Genomic DNA, 12,599 nt, shown 5'->3' with positions numbered 1-12,599 from the left:
CACCAACATGAATTTGCCAAGTATAATAAGCTGATGAAGATCCCATCTGAGATCAGGAAAATAAGAGATCGAGAAGACATGACCAATGGAAAGAATGAAGGATTGGGATTAAGAAGGTGGAAGGAGGACATGACAACACCTTGCAAACTCAGAGGTGGCTCTTTTCAGTGACAAAGATACAAATTCATTCTACCATTGATGCAGTAACAAAGAAAGGTATCAACAGGATTAAGTATCAAAGTGAGAAAAATCCTCAGAAATAATTAATAGGGATCACTCATTGCTAGATGATACATACTTCCTTCACTAAAAATCTTTACAGAATATTAGACATACAAATGCTATGAAGGTTATAAAGGTATAATTCTGTTTCAGGGCTGCTGGCACTAATGACTAATTTCTAATGTCCTTTTCAATTCTATAATCTTCTAATTTTAGATAAGGAAACTTGGTTCTGTTAATTTTGTTATCTCCCTTCTCACTGAAAACTGTCTAATAACTGCACAGAAGTTAATTGAATATAAGCAACAAACGAATCTAAAGCACCACCATGCTTCCAAATCCAACTAACCCAATCTAAGAATAACTGTATGAAAAAAGTTAGAAGGATTTTGAGATTCCTCAGTTAAGAAACTAATTGTGGTGGTTCAGTTAAATGCTGAAACAAACCAACAAATCTCTAAAAGAATGTATATTGCATCTTTCCACAAACAGGCAAGAACAGTCCCCCTACATTCATTTTCTATTAAAAAAAACCCCAGCACATACCATTTTATAATAAAGGATCTATTAATAGTTCAATTAATGATTTCCTTTGTGAATACTTTGACTAAAGATAACACATTGTCCAGGTTTTCAGTTGGGATAGTTAATTTTCACAAACAGCAGGGAGAGGACACGGCCAGGATAGCTGACCAAACTAGCCAAAGGGATATTCCATACCATATGACGTCATGCTCAGTATATAAGGGGGGGAGCTGGCCGCGGAGGAGGGATCACTGCTCGGGGAGAGGCTGGGCATCGGGCTACCGGGGGTGAGCAAACTGCATTGTGTATTACCCGCTTTGTATATTCTTTTATTAGTTTGTTGTTGTTATTTTCCTCTTCCTTTGCTGTCCCAGTAAACTGTCCTTATCCCAACCCACCAGTTTTAACTTTTTCTTCCAATTCTCCTCATCCCACTGCAAGGGGGAGTGAGTAAGTGGCTACGGGGCGCTTCGCTGCCAGCTGGGGCTAAACCATTACACACACGTAATACATTCACTTATGTAAGGAGCACTGTTACTTAATACACTTTTGTAATGGTGGCAAAATATTTCAACAATGTTATCTATGAAGCACCTAGCCTACCTGTAACAAACAATTAAGCAGAAAAAAATCATTGTCCTTTCAACAGGAAAGGTAGTAAGATTTAACAGCTGAATATTTCAAAACAAAAAGGCAAGACATATCATGGGACGTACTGCAAGAATCTATGCGAGCCAGCAACATGCCCTTACCACGCAGGCAGCTAACGCTATCCTGGGCTGCATTAGGAAAACCATTGCCAGCAGGCTGAGGGAGATGATCCTTCCCCTCTACTCAGCACTGGTGAGGCCACACCTGCAGTACTGGGCTCCTCTCTCCAGCATGTCTGTGCACAGAGTCCAATGAAGGGCCATGAGGATGATTAAGGAACTGGAGCATCTCCCCCATAAGCAAAGCTGAGAGCTGGGGCTGTTTAGCCCAGAGAAGAAGAGGGTCACGGGGATCTTATTAATGTCTATAAATACCTGAAGGGAGGGCGCAAAGACGACAGAGCCAGGCTCTTCTCAGTGGTGCCCAGTGACAGGACCAGAGGCAGCGAGCACAAACTGAAACATGAGAGGTGCCCTCTGGACATCAGGAAACACTTTCCTACAGTGAGGGTGCCTGAGCAATGGCACAGGGTGCCCAGAGAGGTTGTGGAGTTTCCACCTTTGGAGATGTTCAAAAGCCATTTAGGCACGGTCCTGGGCAACCAGCACTAGGTCACCCTGCTTGAGCAAGGGGATTGGACTAGATGACTTCCAGAAGTCCCTGCCAACCTCAACTATTCTGAGTCTGTGAACATATTACAACAGAAAATAAACATTTGGTTCCATCCAGGGAATAAAATTAGCGTCTTCCTAGCTATGCCATTCAGAAGGGTGAATAAACCTACATACTTCAATTGAAAGCTTAAAATTTAGCACTGTCCCTGCTGATATCCATTCAGAAAACTGCTGCAAGATTTTTCTTAGCCTCTTTCTTTTACCATATTACACTGCTGTATCTCTGTATAGGCAGGAGAAAAACAGAAACAGAGGCTCTTCTAATCTAGGCATCTAACTTAAACTCCAGTGGATGACTGCAAAAAGCTTTTTTCTACCTCCATCAACCAAAAGGAGTCCAATGGAGACCTGCTACATTTCAATAATTAGAAACTAACGCACTTAGAACAAAATAATTATAAATTTACACAGATCATTGCAGTTTATCTGTTTGCTGCTTCTAAATGCAATTTTCTAAACCCTTCAGGATATTCACATTTCCCAGACTCTGAAAGAATCAATCAAAGTCAAAACAATTTTTCATTCTGTCATCACAGCATCAGACAGAAGAGAAGAGCTCTCAGAATGACAGCTAAACTTCATGGTTTGGTTCTATTCATTTTCTTACTTCATGTAATTTTATGTTGTGTGGATTAAAATGCAGTAAACAATAAATTTCTGCCAGTTGTATGTATTTAATTATGCCTTTGCATCTGCCCTTTCCCCCTTGCCAATTACAGAGTATTTCCTTTATCTATCCATTTCATATACTGATTTTTGCCCAGAAATTATATAATTATATTCAATATTTCAACAGATACTATAACGATGAAATGATGATAGCAGAAAAAAAAACCCAACAATTTTTATTGTTTTGCTCTGACCCTTAAAAAATACTTTCCCAAAGTATCCACAATAAAGTAGCAGCAGTAGAGAGAACTGAAATGTAAAGCTTTAGACACTTCATTGAACTACATGTAACATATTTCTAAAGCCATAGAATTAAGCTTATAGGAAACAACAGGAGCTCTCTGCACAATCGATGCTACTGTGAAAACTCAGGTTGATTTTTTTTTTTTAACGAGATTTCTAAAACCATATTTTACAAGTTTCATTGAAAAGTTAATTTTTCCTTTTCATTTACTTTTCAGCACAATATCCCAAACAGACACTGAAAATAGTATGTTGAAGAATGAAAAAAAAAAAGTATCAGAATTCTGAACTTTTTACTAAATAGCAATAATTTCTTTTTGCAGTTTAGGGCATAAAGAAAGATAAATATAAATAAGATAAATTACTTCCAGCATTAGTTGCTGGTATCACTTCTGTTTTAGCCTTTACAGCATTGGTGAAGTGCACCACTGGACTCACTCTGGCATGTCCATGTCTGTTGTACTGGGGAGCCCAGCACTGGACTCAGCACTCCAGATGTGCCTCACCAGCGCTGTGCAGAGAGGAAAGATCATCTATCTCCCTCAACCAGATGGCAATGCTCTTCCTAAGGCAGCCCAGGGTGCTCTTGGCCTTCTTTGCTGTAAGGCCACATTGCTGACTTCTGTTCACCTTTCTGTCCACCAGGACACCCCAGATCTTTTTGAAAATTAATTGTGCAAATTACATGCTCTCAAATCTCATGCTCATCTTAAATCTGAAAAAAGTTAAGAAATAACTGAACCAGGATGAAGTCCAACTTGGCATGAATAATTTTGGTTTTGTACTACTACCTCAATCCTGCATACCCACAAATGTTTAAGTAATATAACATACAAGTAGCTTTGTAGTAGCTGATAAGACTAACTACAACTTGTGTTTCCAGGCCGGTTCTCATGTTCTAATCACAAGTTTTGACATTACGTTATGTCACACTTTAAAAATCTATGTAGGCTACCAAGGCTCAGGAAGAAGTAATTTTATACTGTTTTAAGACAAAGAACTCAATTTATTACATGATTTATTCCCTTTTTCATTATTCATAGGTAAATTAGAAGGCAAATACACACCATAAATACCTCAAAAAAAGTGGTCCCTATCCTAAGGTGGTCATACCTGCATCCCATATTTAACAGGTTTACATACTGATGTTTTCAGAATACATAGAAAATGAGAAAATATTTGCATTTCCTTTTGATGTTTTCATGCTTTGTTTGGTATATTGCATACAGCAGTTAACATGGCAAAGTCCTGTGCTGTCTCCTAAAAAGACTTAACCGAATTGAGCAACATAATGCATGTTGAAATTCAGCACTGAGAAACATCTACACTAGACTGAAACATACACCATAGTGGTCTCTGTATTAACTGCCACAACCCAAAACCAAGAACAACCTATGAGATACCACTGAGAACTGAAAGGTTTTCAATTTAAGTGACCAAAAAGCATTTCAAAAGGTTGCAACACAACATATGAAACACATACAGTGCCTATGGTACAAACTCATTATCAATACTTCGCTTATGACACACCTCTTTTCAAATACAAGGCTACCAATTCATTCTGTCATCAGTCCTTAGACCATGAAGTATGTAAAACATAATTACATAAAGAAACTGAAAAAACAGTGCCACTAAGAGTGGCCATTTAGACAAGAAATGCCATTAGTTCATATAATATCAGAAACTTCTATTCATCCACTTATTGTACAGGAATAAATATAAAAGACAGAGCTCAATTTCAGAAATGTTAAAGACAAATCCTTTTCCATTCAAAGTTGGAGCTAAGAAATTAAAAAAACATAATTAAGGCTAAGCACTTTACAGGATTATTAGAAAAGCTTTGCAAATAAATCTTAAGTCATTAAATGTTTTGGAAGGAATACGAGCCTTCAAACTCCTGGCATAAATCAAGCTGTCACTTTTTAGGCTTTGAAGGTAAGTTCTCCTTGCAGACAGGATTTGCTACGGTTGCCCACCACAGTGTTTCCTTTCCAATTCTACCAGGAGAGCCCAGCAGTAAAGAAGCACACCAACATCACTGCAGTAACACACATTCTCTAATCTTAGGCTACAGATATTGGTGCAAATGCTTTTTTCTTTTCATGTTTGTTTTGGTGTTCCCACCACCCCCACATTCCTCTCAATAAGGTTGTTTCAAGTCTGCACTTTTGGCTTCTAAACATAATCAGACTTCAGCATAAAACAGGGTTTTTTGTAACGTTAAGAAGAGAAGAGTTTTCCAGAAAGCAACACCAAGTTCAGGCAAAAAAGCTTGTACCTGCAGTAGTATGGAAATAGCAGACAAACCCACAGTAGACAGAGAATAAAGTGGTCAAATCTACAGTATTGCTTGATACACAAGAGGGAGCCCTTCCAGTCAGTCCAGCCAAACAACAAGGATTTTCATTTTACATTTTCGGCATTACCATGCCATGACTTGTTGGAGAAGATGACTACCCCCAAACTTGTGGTTCTGACAGTATATTAAAGCAACATCACCAACCTAACGAACTGAAGAGTCCTATGGAGAAAAAGGGAACAAGCAAAAGACTGCCAGCTGATGAATCATTTTATGAAGCACCGAATATAAAAAAATTCCATACTTAAAAAATTCTCCAAAATAGCTTAACAATATAATTTCCTTCTCTGTCACCACTTTGAGCAATGCGTAATTCTCTTAGTTTAGCTAAATTCAGGGAATGCCAGCTGGTTCTCTGCAGCAGAACTAACAGGGCACTGGAAAGACTGTGTTCAGGATTTGTCACCAAGTGAAACTCTGCCAGGAGCCAGAAACAACGTGGTCTTTCCACAACACACGGCAACTAAGAGAGGTGACAGGCCTTGCAGAGACTTTTACCAGCCAGTTCACTGGCCTAGAGTGGGATTTCAGACACCAGTTACACTTTCCAATGAGGTAGTATGTGTGTCATGTTACTCAAAGCTCTTTCAATTCTTCCTCTGCTCAGAGTAGTGAAAACAAATTATGTTTCCTCCCTGAAAGCCAAGAAATTTGTGTCTTATCATGGCTCTGTACCGAGAACTAATGCAAGACATACACTGAAAGCATTTTAAATATATATATATATATATCCCTGCAGCCTTTAGGAAAAGGTAGGCTAAAAACAGATGAGTATTTTTTACACATTTGGGGTCCTCAATACCCTAGATGCCTTTACAAAGGGAAAAGAATGTACTGGAAATGTAGAATGTACAGGGTCATAACTGAAGTTCAGAGCAGCACAAAAGGCAGCCTCTAAACACTGCCAAGCTTGTGGCTTGATTTGCCTGTCATAAGCATTACTATTTCTCAGAAAAGAAGCCACAAAGTATTTTAAAATGTTGATGAACAACTTCCTGCTAATCAAGTTATGGAAGTCTAAGATTTCTGCAGGACGAATTTAAGCTCTGCTACAGGGCATGATGATACAATTCCATGGGATAAGTTGTGTTCTCAGAAATTTATTACAAGGAGGGGACTAACATGCCTTCTTCTGCTACTTGTGAATGGTCATGCAGAAAAACAGTACAAGTTGTCTGTTAGTAGAGCATAGCCCATTACTACTACAATGCTAAAGTGCTAATATTATTGTAATAATGTAATAAGTAACACTATCCAGTGTATTTCCCCGGGAAATGTATAATAAGCTCAGCCTCTCAAACAAGGCTTGACTATACAATAGAAAGTAGAAATCACACTGGTTTTCATCACTGCTGTAGGAAACACAGCATATCTCTGCTCAGGAACTGTGTGTAACAGTAAGTTTTTCAGTTGTAACTGTCTAAAGATTTAAGTGAGTCGATTGCTTCAGAGATAAGATGTATAGTTGTGGGGGTAAGAGAGCAGGCAAGTTTTTGAGTTAAAGCGATCAGAAGGATCACAGTTGGTCTTACAAAAATGCAGTGCACCTCGCTATTCTCCATAGCGTCAACTACTCAAAGCTATGGTTCAAGTCGATTCCCTCTACTTCCTACTGCTTTCTGCCCTTCTATCAGTCCTGCATTTTGGTTCACACCCTCACCCTCCTCAGTGAGCCAGCTCAAGATGCTAAAATACATCTGAAGGATAGGAAACCAGTCGCTTCTTGTTGTGGTTAATACTGTGCCAGCTTACATCCCTTAAGCAGCTTCCTTCGGGAACAGAAGCTTCAACGCTGGTGTAAGAGAGACAATAACACTGAATGGGAGGGCACAGGGAGAGAAGAATACGGTACTTTGGAAACACCAACTGTGATGGCCCTTAAAACATCTCATAAGCTATTAAAATTAAAAACTACAAAAATCTAGTTATAACAAATTGTAAGCACACAAAGTAACAGTGCAAAACACTCTCACTTTATAAGCAACAAGATTAACTCTTAACGAATATTATTATAACAGTACCTCGCTTCAGAATTTATTCAGGTGTTCCACAAACCCCTTTAAAAGAAGTTAAAAAGTTTTGAAGCAAAGATACCAACAGTCTCGTACGTTCTGAAGGCATTTTTAATCCACTAAAGCCAAACCAAAACAACATTCTTCTGCATTCTACATAAGCACTTCATGGTTTTTTTCTGGCCATTTCACTAACGCTTATTCTTGGTACAAGACTCCTTTTGAGTCTAATTTTCATCAGTACTGATAATTTTGAAAGTCACACCCAGCACTGAATTTTCCAAAAGCAGCCAATATTAAATGAAACTAAACCAATATTAAATAAATCAACACTACAAGACAAAACCAATCTGTAAAGTGAGTAGAGGGAGAGCAGTGCTCAAATCAGCAAGTGGAGGGCAAAACTGTGAATATAAGAATGAGAGCTCTGGAAGAACTGTCCACTTTTCCTGGAAGGCATCCTGGTTTCCATTATTTTCTTAGAACAATGGTATTGGTATTTTCATGTGTCCGTTTTGTTGTTTTTAAAAAAAAAGAGAAAAGGGTTAGGTTAGAACACACCTTCAATATTGAGTACGCCACTAAACAAGCTTTTGAAAATTACCTATTTGCAGTACAGCTATAAGCCATGTACACACTTCTATAACTGAACCAAAAATCAAAATAATTAACTACATGATATTTTGTTCTAAAAGTAAGAAATAACTAGAGAGAAGCAGAATATGTGATAAATATACATAATGTTAACATAATGAGAAGTAATGCAAAACCCCGTACAAATCCTGATTATTTACACAGTGCTAACTTCTCTCTAGCATCAAAGCTTAGAGATTTAAGACTACTTCAAAACATCAGAATGCATATATTTCTCTCTCTTGAAATCTCTTACATAGTTGGACATACTTTATAAGCTGATGAAACTATTAGTACCTTCTTCACAACAATAACAACAAAGGACAGTATTTTAAAAGTTTAATATAAAGATCGATCTCTTGCAACATCAAAAACTTCAGGCATTACTCAGAAATATGAGACTGGTAAACTCATTAAACAAGTATGCTCGGAACTATTAATTTAGGCAGTGTTGCCTTATATAGCCATTAAGGCCAGCAAACAGATGATACAGAGCAAGAGGAATTGTTGCCAGTTACTTTAGACTGGAAAATATGAGAACAAAATCTAATGCTAGCTGCCAACTAATTCCTCTTCTCTTCTAACAAGAATACTGAAGAAAAGCTTTCCTTGGCTGCAGCCACTTGCTCTCTAGTAAGAGGACAGAATGTAGTTATTACTATAATAAGCATTATTTTACATTTTTCTACGGAAGTTAGAAAAATAAACACCAAGACGACACACTGCAGCGGGGAGAGAAGTCTGCTTGGAAAAAACTAAACATCCATGTATAACTCTCAAAATTATGGAATAACTTGATTCAAAGATACATTTTTTGAACAATCCACCCTTGCGTTTGCTCGGACCTTGACCTCTAACTTAGTTTTTAAATGAAAGGAGGGTGAAAAATGCTTTTAATATTTCTGTAATTGAATATTTTTGGGGAGGGGTTGATTTTTTAATTTTCATACTCTAGTTTACTTCCCATCCTTTTTTGTCCCACTAAGTCAACGAGACCCCCAATAAAGTGGCATGGGGTAGCAGTACACAAAATGACTCTGGACAAAGTCTTTCCCAAATTTCAGAAAACTACCAACCACAAATAAGAGGTGTTTCATTTGATACACTTTCAGTTTACTGTCTCAGGTGCAAGTTGTCAGAGTTAAGCACTTTGCAAATACATGACACAGAGTGGATCAGGGACAGAAAGGACCGGGCACTGGTACAGGAGCTACAGTGGCTGGAGAGGTATCTGGGAGTACCAGAAATGAAAGGTTCAGACAAATGCCTCCAGAGCACAATGCCAGGAAACAGAGGAAGTGTCAGGAACTGCTTACGAGCACACCTGCTACTGATCTTTCTCTCCCTGTCCTCTGCCAGCTTTCCTACTCTTCCCTAGAAAGCAACTAAGCAGCAGTAGCTGCAGGAGGTGGTACCCCAGGAAAGCAGTCCACACATACTGCATCGGGTTATGGCTCTGGCACCAAGTGTATCAGAACGGCTCCTGCAGAAGGACTGTACAGTGGTTTCTTTCTCAAGTGAATACAAAACAGAACCGAGACGACACAAACCACATGTACAACGCGAAGAAAGGTCATTCTTGCAGAAAAAAGTGTAAAGCTGTGTCCACACAGCTAAACTCTTCTCCCTGTTCCTCTAAAATAGAGTGTTTGCATTTAACTTGTTTGTTGGATGGTTCCCCTAAAGAGCTGGGCACTGTGCTGAGTCTGGAAATTGTTTGGGACAGCACTAAATAGTAAAATAATATCAGAGAGTACACTAACAATTACACAGTGCAGACTACCCTCAGGCAGTGTTCAATCCTTGTCATGGCCCTGCTTAGTTTGTTAGCATAAACATGAACATTAACAGATGCCCTACACTCATACTGCTCAGCCAGAGGGTAAAAATGAGACAAAACTTAAGCAGACATCTCCTAATGTTTAGACTTGCTTCAAAGCAATATGTGGAAAACCAAATTTGGTTCATCCCAATGTACTTCCCCAACCTTTTCTAAATAAAAGCAATGATGTTTTATCAGTTTTGCATGAACTATTTCATTTTTACAAAAAACCCTCACTAAATTATCCACAAAACATTTCCAAATTCTTGCATGTTTTACTAAGACTTAAGTCTACATTCCCTCTACCCAAGCATACATGGTTTCTCTAGACAGATGAAACAAGCCACATATGCTGTCACTTGTGACAGCATAAGTTTTCCTAGGCCATACATAAACCCCCATACAAACCTAACTTTTCAACAAGTTAGCAAAAATTTATCATAGGGCATTTGCTCAAAAGAACTGTGTTACAAGAACGTGACTTCATTGAAGAAAATAACAACACACCTTCTAAAGCTGCTGAAGTAAAGAATTCACTCCCACCCTCCAAACCTTGAAACTAAATCACCTTTTTAGAGTTACATACTGCTGAGGAAACCAAGATGATCAGTCTGAGACTGTTTCAAAGTCGTAAACCCATACACTTGTAATTTATGGCCTAGCACAGTCTGAAACTCTTAAATCTTGACAACTTCAAGAGCCCATCTGTGTGAATGGTTCTGGAAGAGTTATACTTACGTCAATCCTAATGGCTGCAGGCCCAATCTGTTCTCAAAAGACATCAGTGACAGAGATTCAGTGTCTCCAGGCAGCCTATTGCAGCGCTTCCCTACCACTACCGTTCAGGCCTTCCCTCATTCCCCTTGTCCAGCCTGAATCTTCCTTGCTATGATTCTTTATTCCATATATCTATGGCAGATAGGATAACAGATTGTGTGTTTCTTGTCTGTAAGAGCCTTTCACATTTTTGAAGACTAGTGTTCTCCTCTGTCTTCTCTAAACTAAACAATTCCCACTCTTTTGGTCTGTCCTCGAGGGTCAAGTTTATTCTCATCTCCCTGTTTTGGACACTCTCCAACCAGTCAGTATCTTTGTTGAAGTGCTGTGCCTAAAACTGAAAGCATCTTGTGGGTTATCCTCCTGTTTACACATGCCAGTCTAGCTATATCATTTTTATACCAGCAAGACCTTGTTGGCTTACCTTTATTTCACTATTATTCCTGCCCGAATGTGCACTTTGGCCTAGCACATACTCCAGTGGAATTACATGACACCCTCTCCCCTTCCAACTTCTGCTACTGTCATGAGATCACTTTGAATTCCAATTGCATCTCTGTGCTTCATCCATTGTCATACTTGGGTCGTTGGTAAATGTAATGGAAACTGCCCACCTGCTATCTGAGGTAAAAACTTCAATCATTGTAGCGGGTAATCTTAATACATTCATTCTGGTTCTAATTTGCAGTAACATCAGCCTGGTTTTCAAAACAACCTTGCACAGATCTTGTGGAATTTTAACTCTGACCATGCTTACCTGCAGACTGTCACGAGACACAGCAACAAAAGCTTTTTTACAAACAACTTAGATGGTATCTATTGATCTTCCCTTATCCAGAAGGCTTGTAAGAAAAACTTGACAGCCTTGCAAAACACACTTCACAATTCCAAGGTAATAATTATTCATCTTGGTTTCTTCTAGTATTCATAAAATTTGTCCACTATTTTTCTAGGAAAGTTTAACCAAATGGTAGCTATTTCCCAAATTCTCTCTTTTTGCTGCTTAATTCTTGCTCAATTGTTTTCTGACTGCTGTTGCCAGCACTCTTAAAAAAAAGAGTAGAAACAGAGATAACAGTACTTACAGGTTTCCTAAGGAAAAAAAGGGATAGCGCTCCAATTAGGGGCATGTCTCCAATTAGTGGTTCCAGGATAACCCTCATAGTGCCATGGATCTGTGGAAAGGGACGGAAAAAGGCAAATGAATTGACTTTAGTTCAGGTTTTAAATAAAATTCTTTCACTGGCAATGCTCATAGTTCTAATTCATTAAATTTTTGATTATGCAAGAATTATATATATATACACATATATAGTTTTTTTATATATATATATATATATGTGTGTGTGTGTGTATAGTTTTACATCTCATCCAAACCCAAAGAAATTATCACAGGCACTAAATAGTTGGGCTTACAAATTCATTACATTCATCTACATGATGTTGTGTCATGTTAATGGCAATTCTGCTAAAAATAAGAAGTAGATTATTTATACAGCTTAATGTACACAAATGTGGCACAAACTAATAGAATGGCATCCACAGATACTAGAACAAAAGTAGGTAAATACTTATAGGTATGTCAAGGCATACACACACACAAAAAGCATACTATTTTTCCTTTTTAGACAGATCTGTTATCAGAAAGTTCAGGAAATTGGAGAAACTATAAAAAGGCAAGGCTATTAATAATAATTGCATCTAACACTGAATTATTAAATAAAACAAAATTTTAAGATCCATGTTCCCTCTACGAACCTACACACCACATGAACATTGGCTTGAATGTGGAATTATCTCCATCTTTTCCAGTAGAAAATGTTATATATTTAAAACAGTCCTACACTGGAAAGGAATTTACTCTTTCAGTTAAGTCATGTTACTGAAATATCATGCAATATCAATATTGTGCAACGGAGAAAAAAAAATAGTAAGCAATAAAACTACACAATTACTGGTTCTTTCTTATAAACTATTTCATCAGAAAACAACGATTCAGTGATGACTCAGTA

The 12,599-nt window shown here is 38.0% G+C and overlaps 1 protein-coding gene across 2 annotated transcripts in view; it reads right to left on the bottom strand.

Annotated features, from left to right (window-relative positions):
• Nucleotides 1–12,599, bottom strand: part of ESYT2 (extended synaptotagmin 2) — an 86,183-nt gene that overhangs the window by 31,033 nt on the left and 42,551 nt on the right. For both annotated transcript variants that reach the window (XM_054817061.1, XM_054817063.1), the window contains exon 6: nt 11,673–11,762. In XM_054817061.1, the coding sequence (XP_054673036.1) occupies nt 11,673–11,762 (90 nt within the window). The remainder of the gene's footprint in view (nt 1–11,672; nt 11,763–12,599) is intronic.

Source organism: Grus americana, chromosome 2, assembly GCF_028858705.1.
Source record: "Grus americana isolate bGruAme1 chromosome 2, bGruAme1.mat, whole genome shotgun sequence".
In the NCBI taxonomy this organism is placed as follows: domain Eukaryota; kingdom Metazoa; phylum Chordata; class Aves; order Gruiformes; family Gruidae; genus Grus; species Grus americana.
This window is presented reverse-complemented; position numbering and strand designations above follow the sequence as displayed.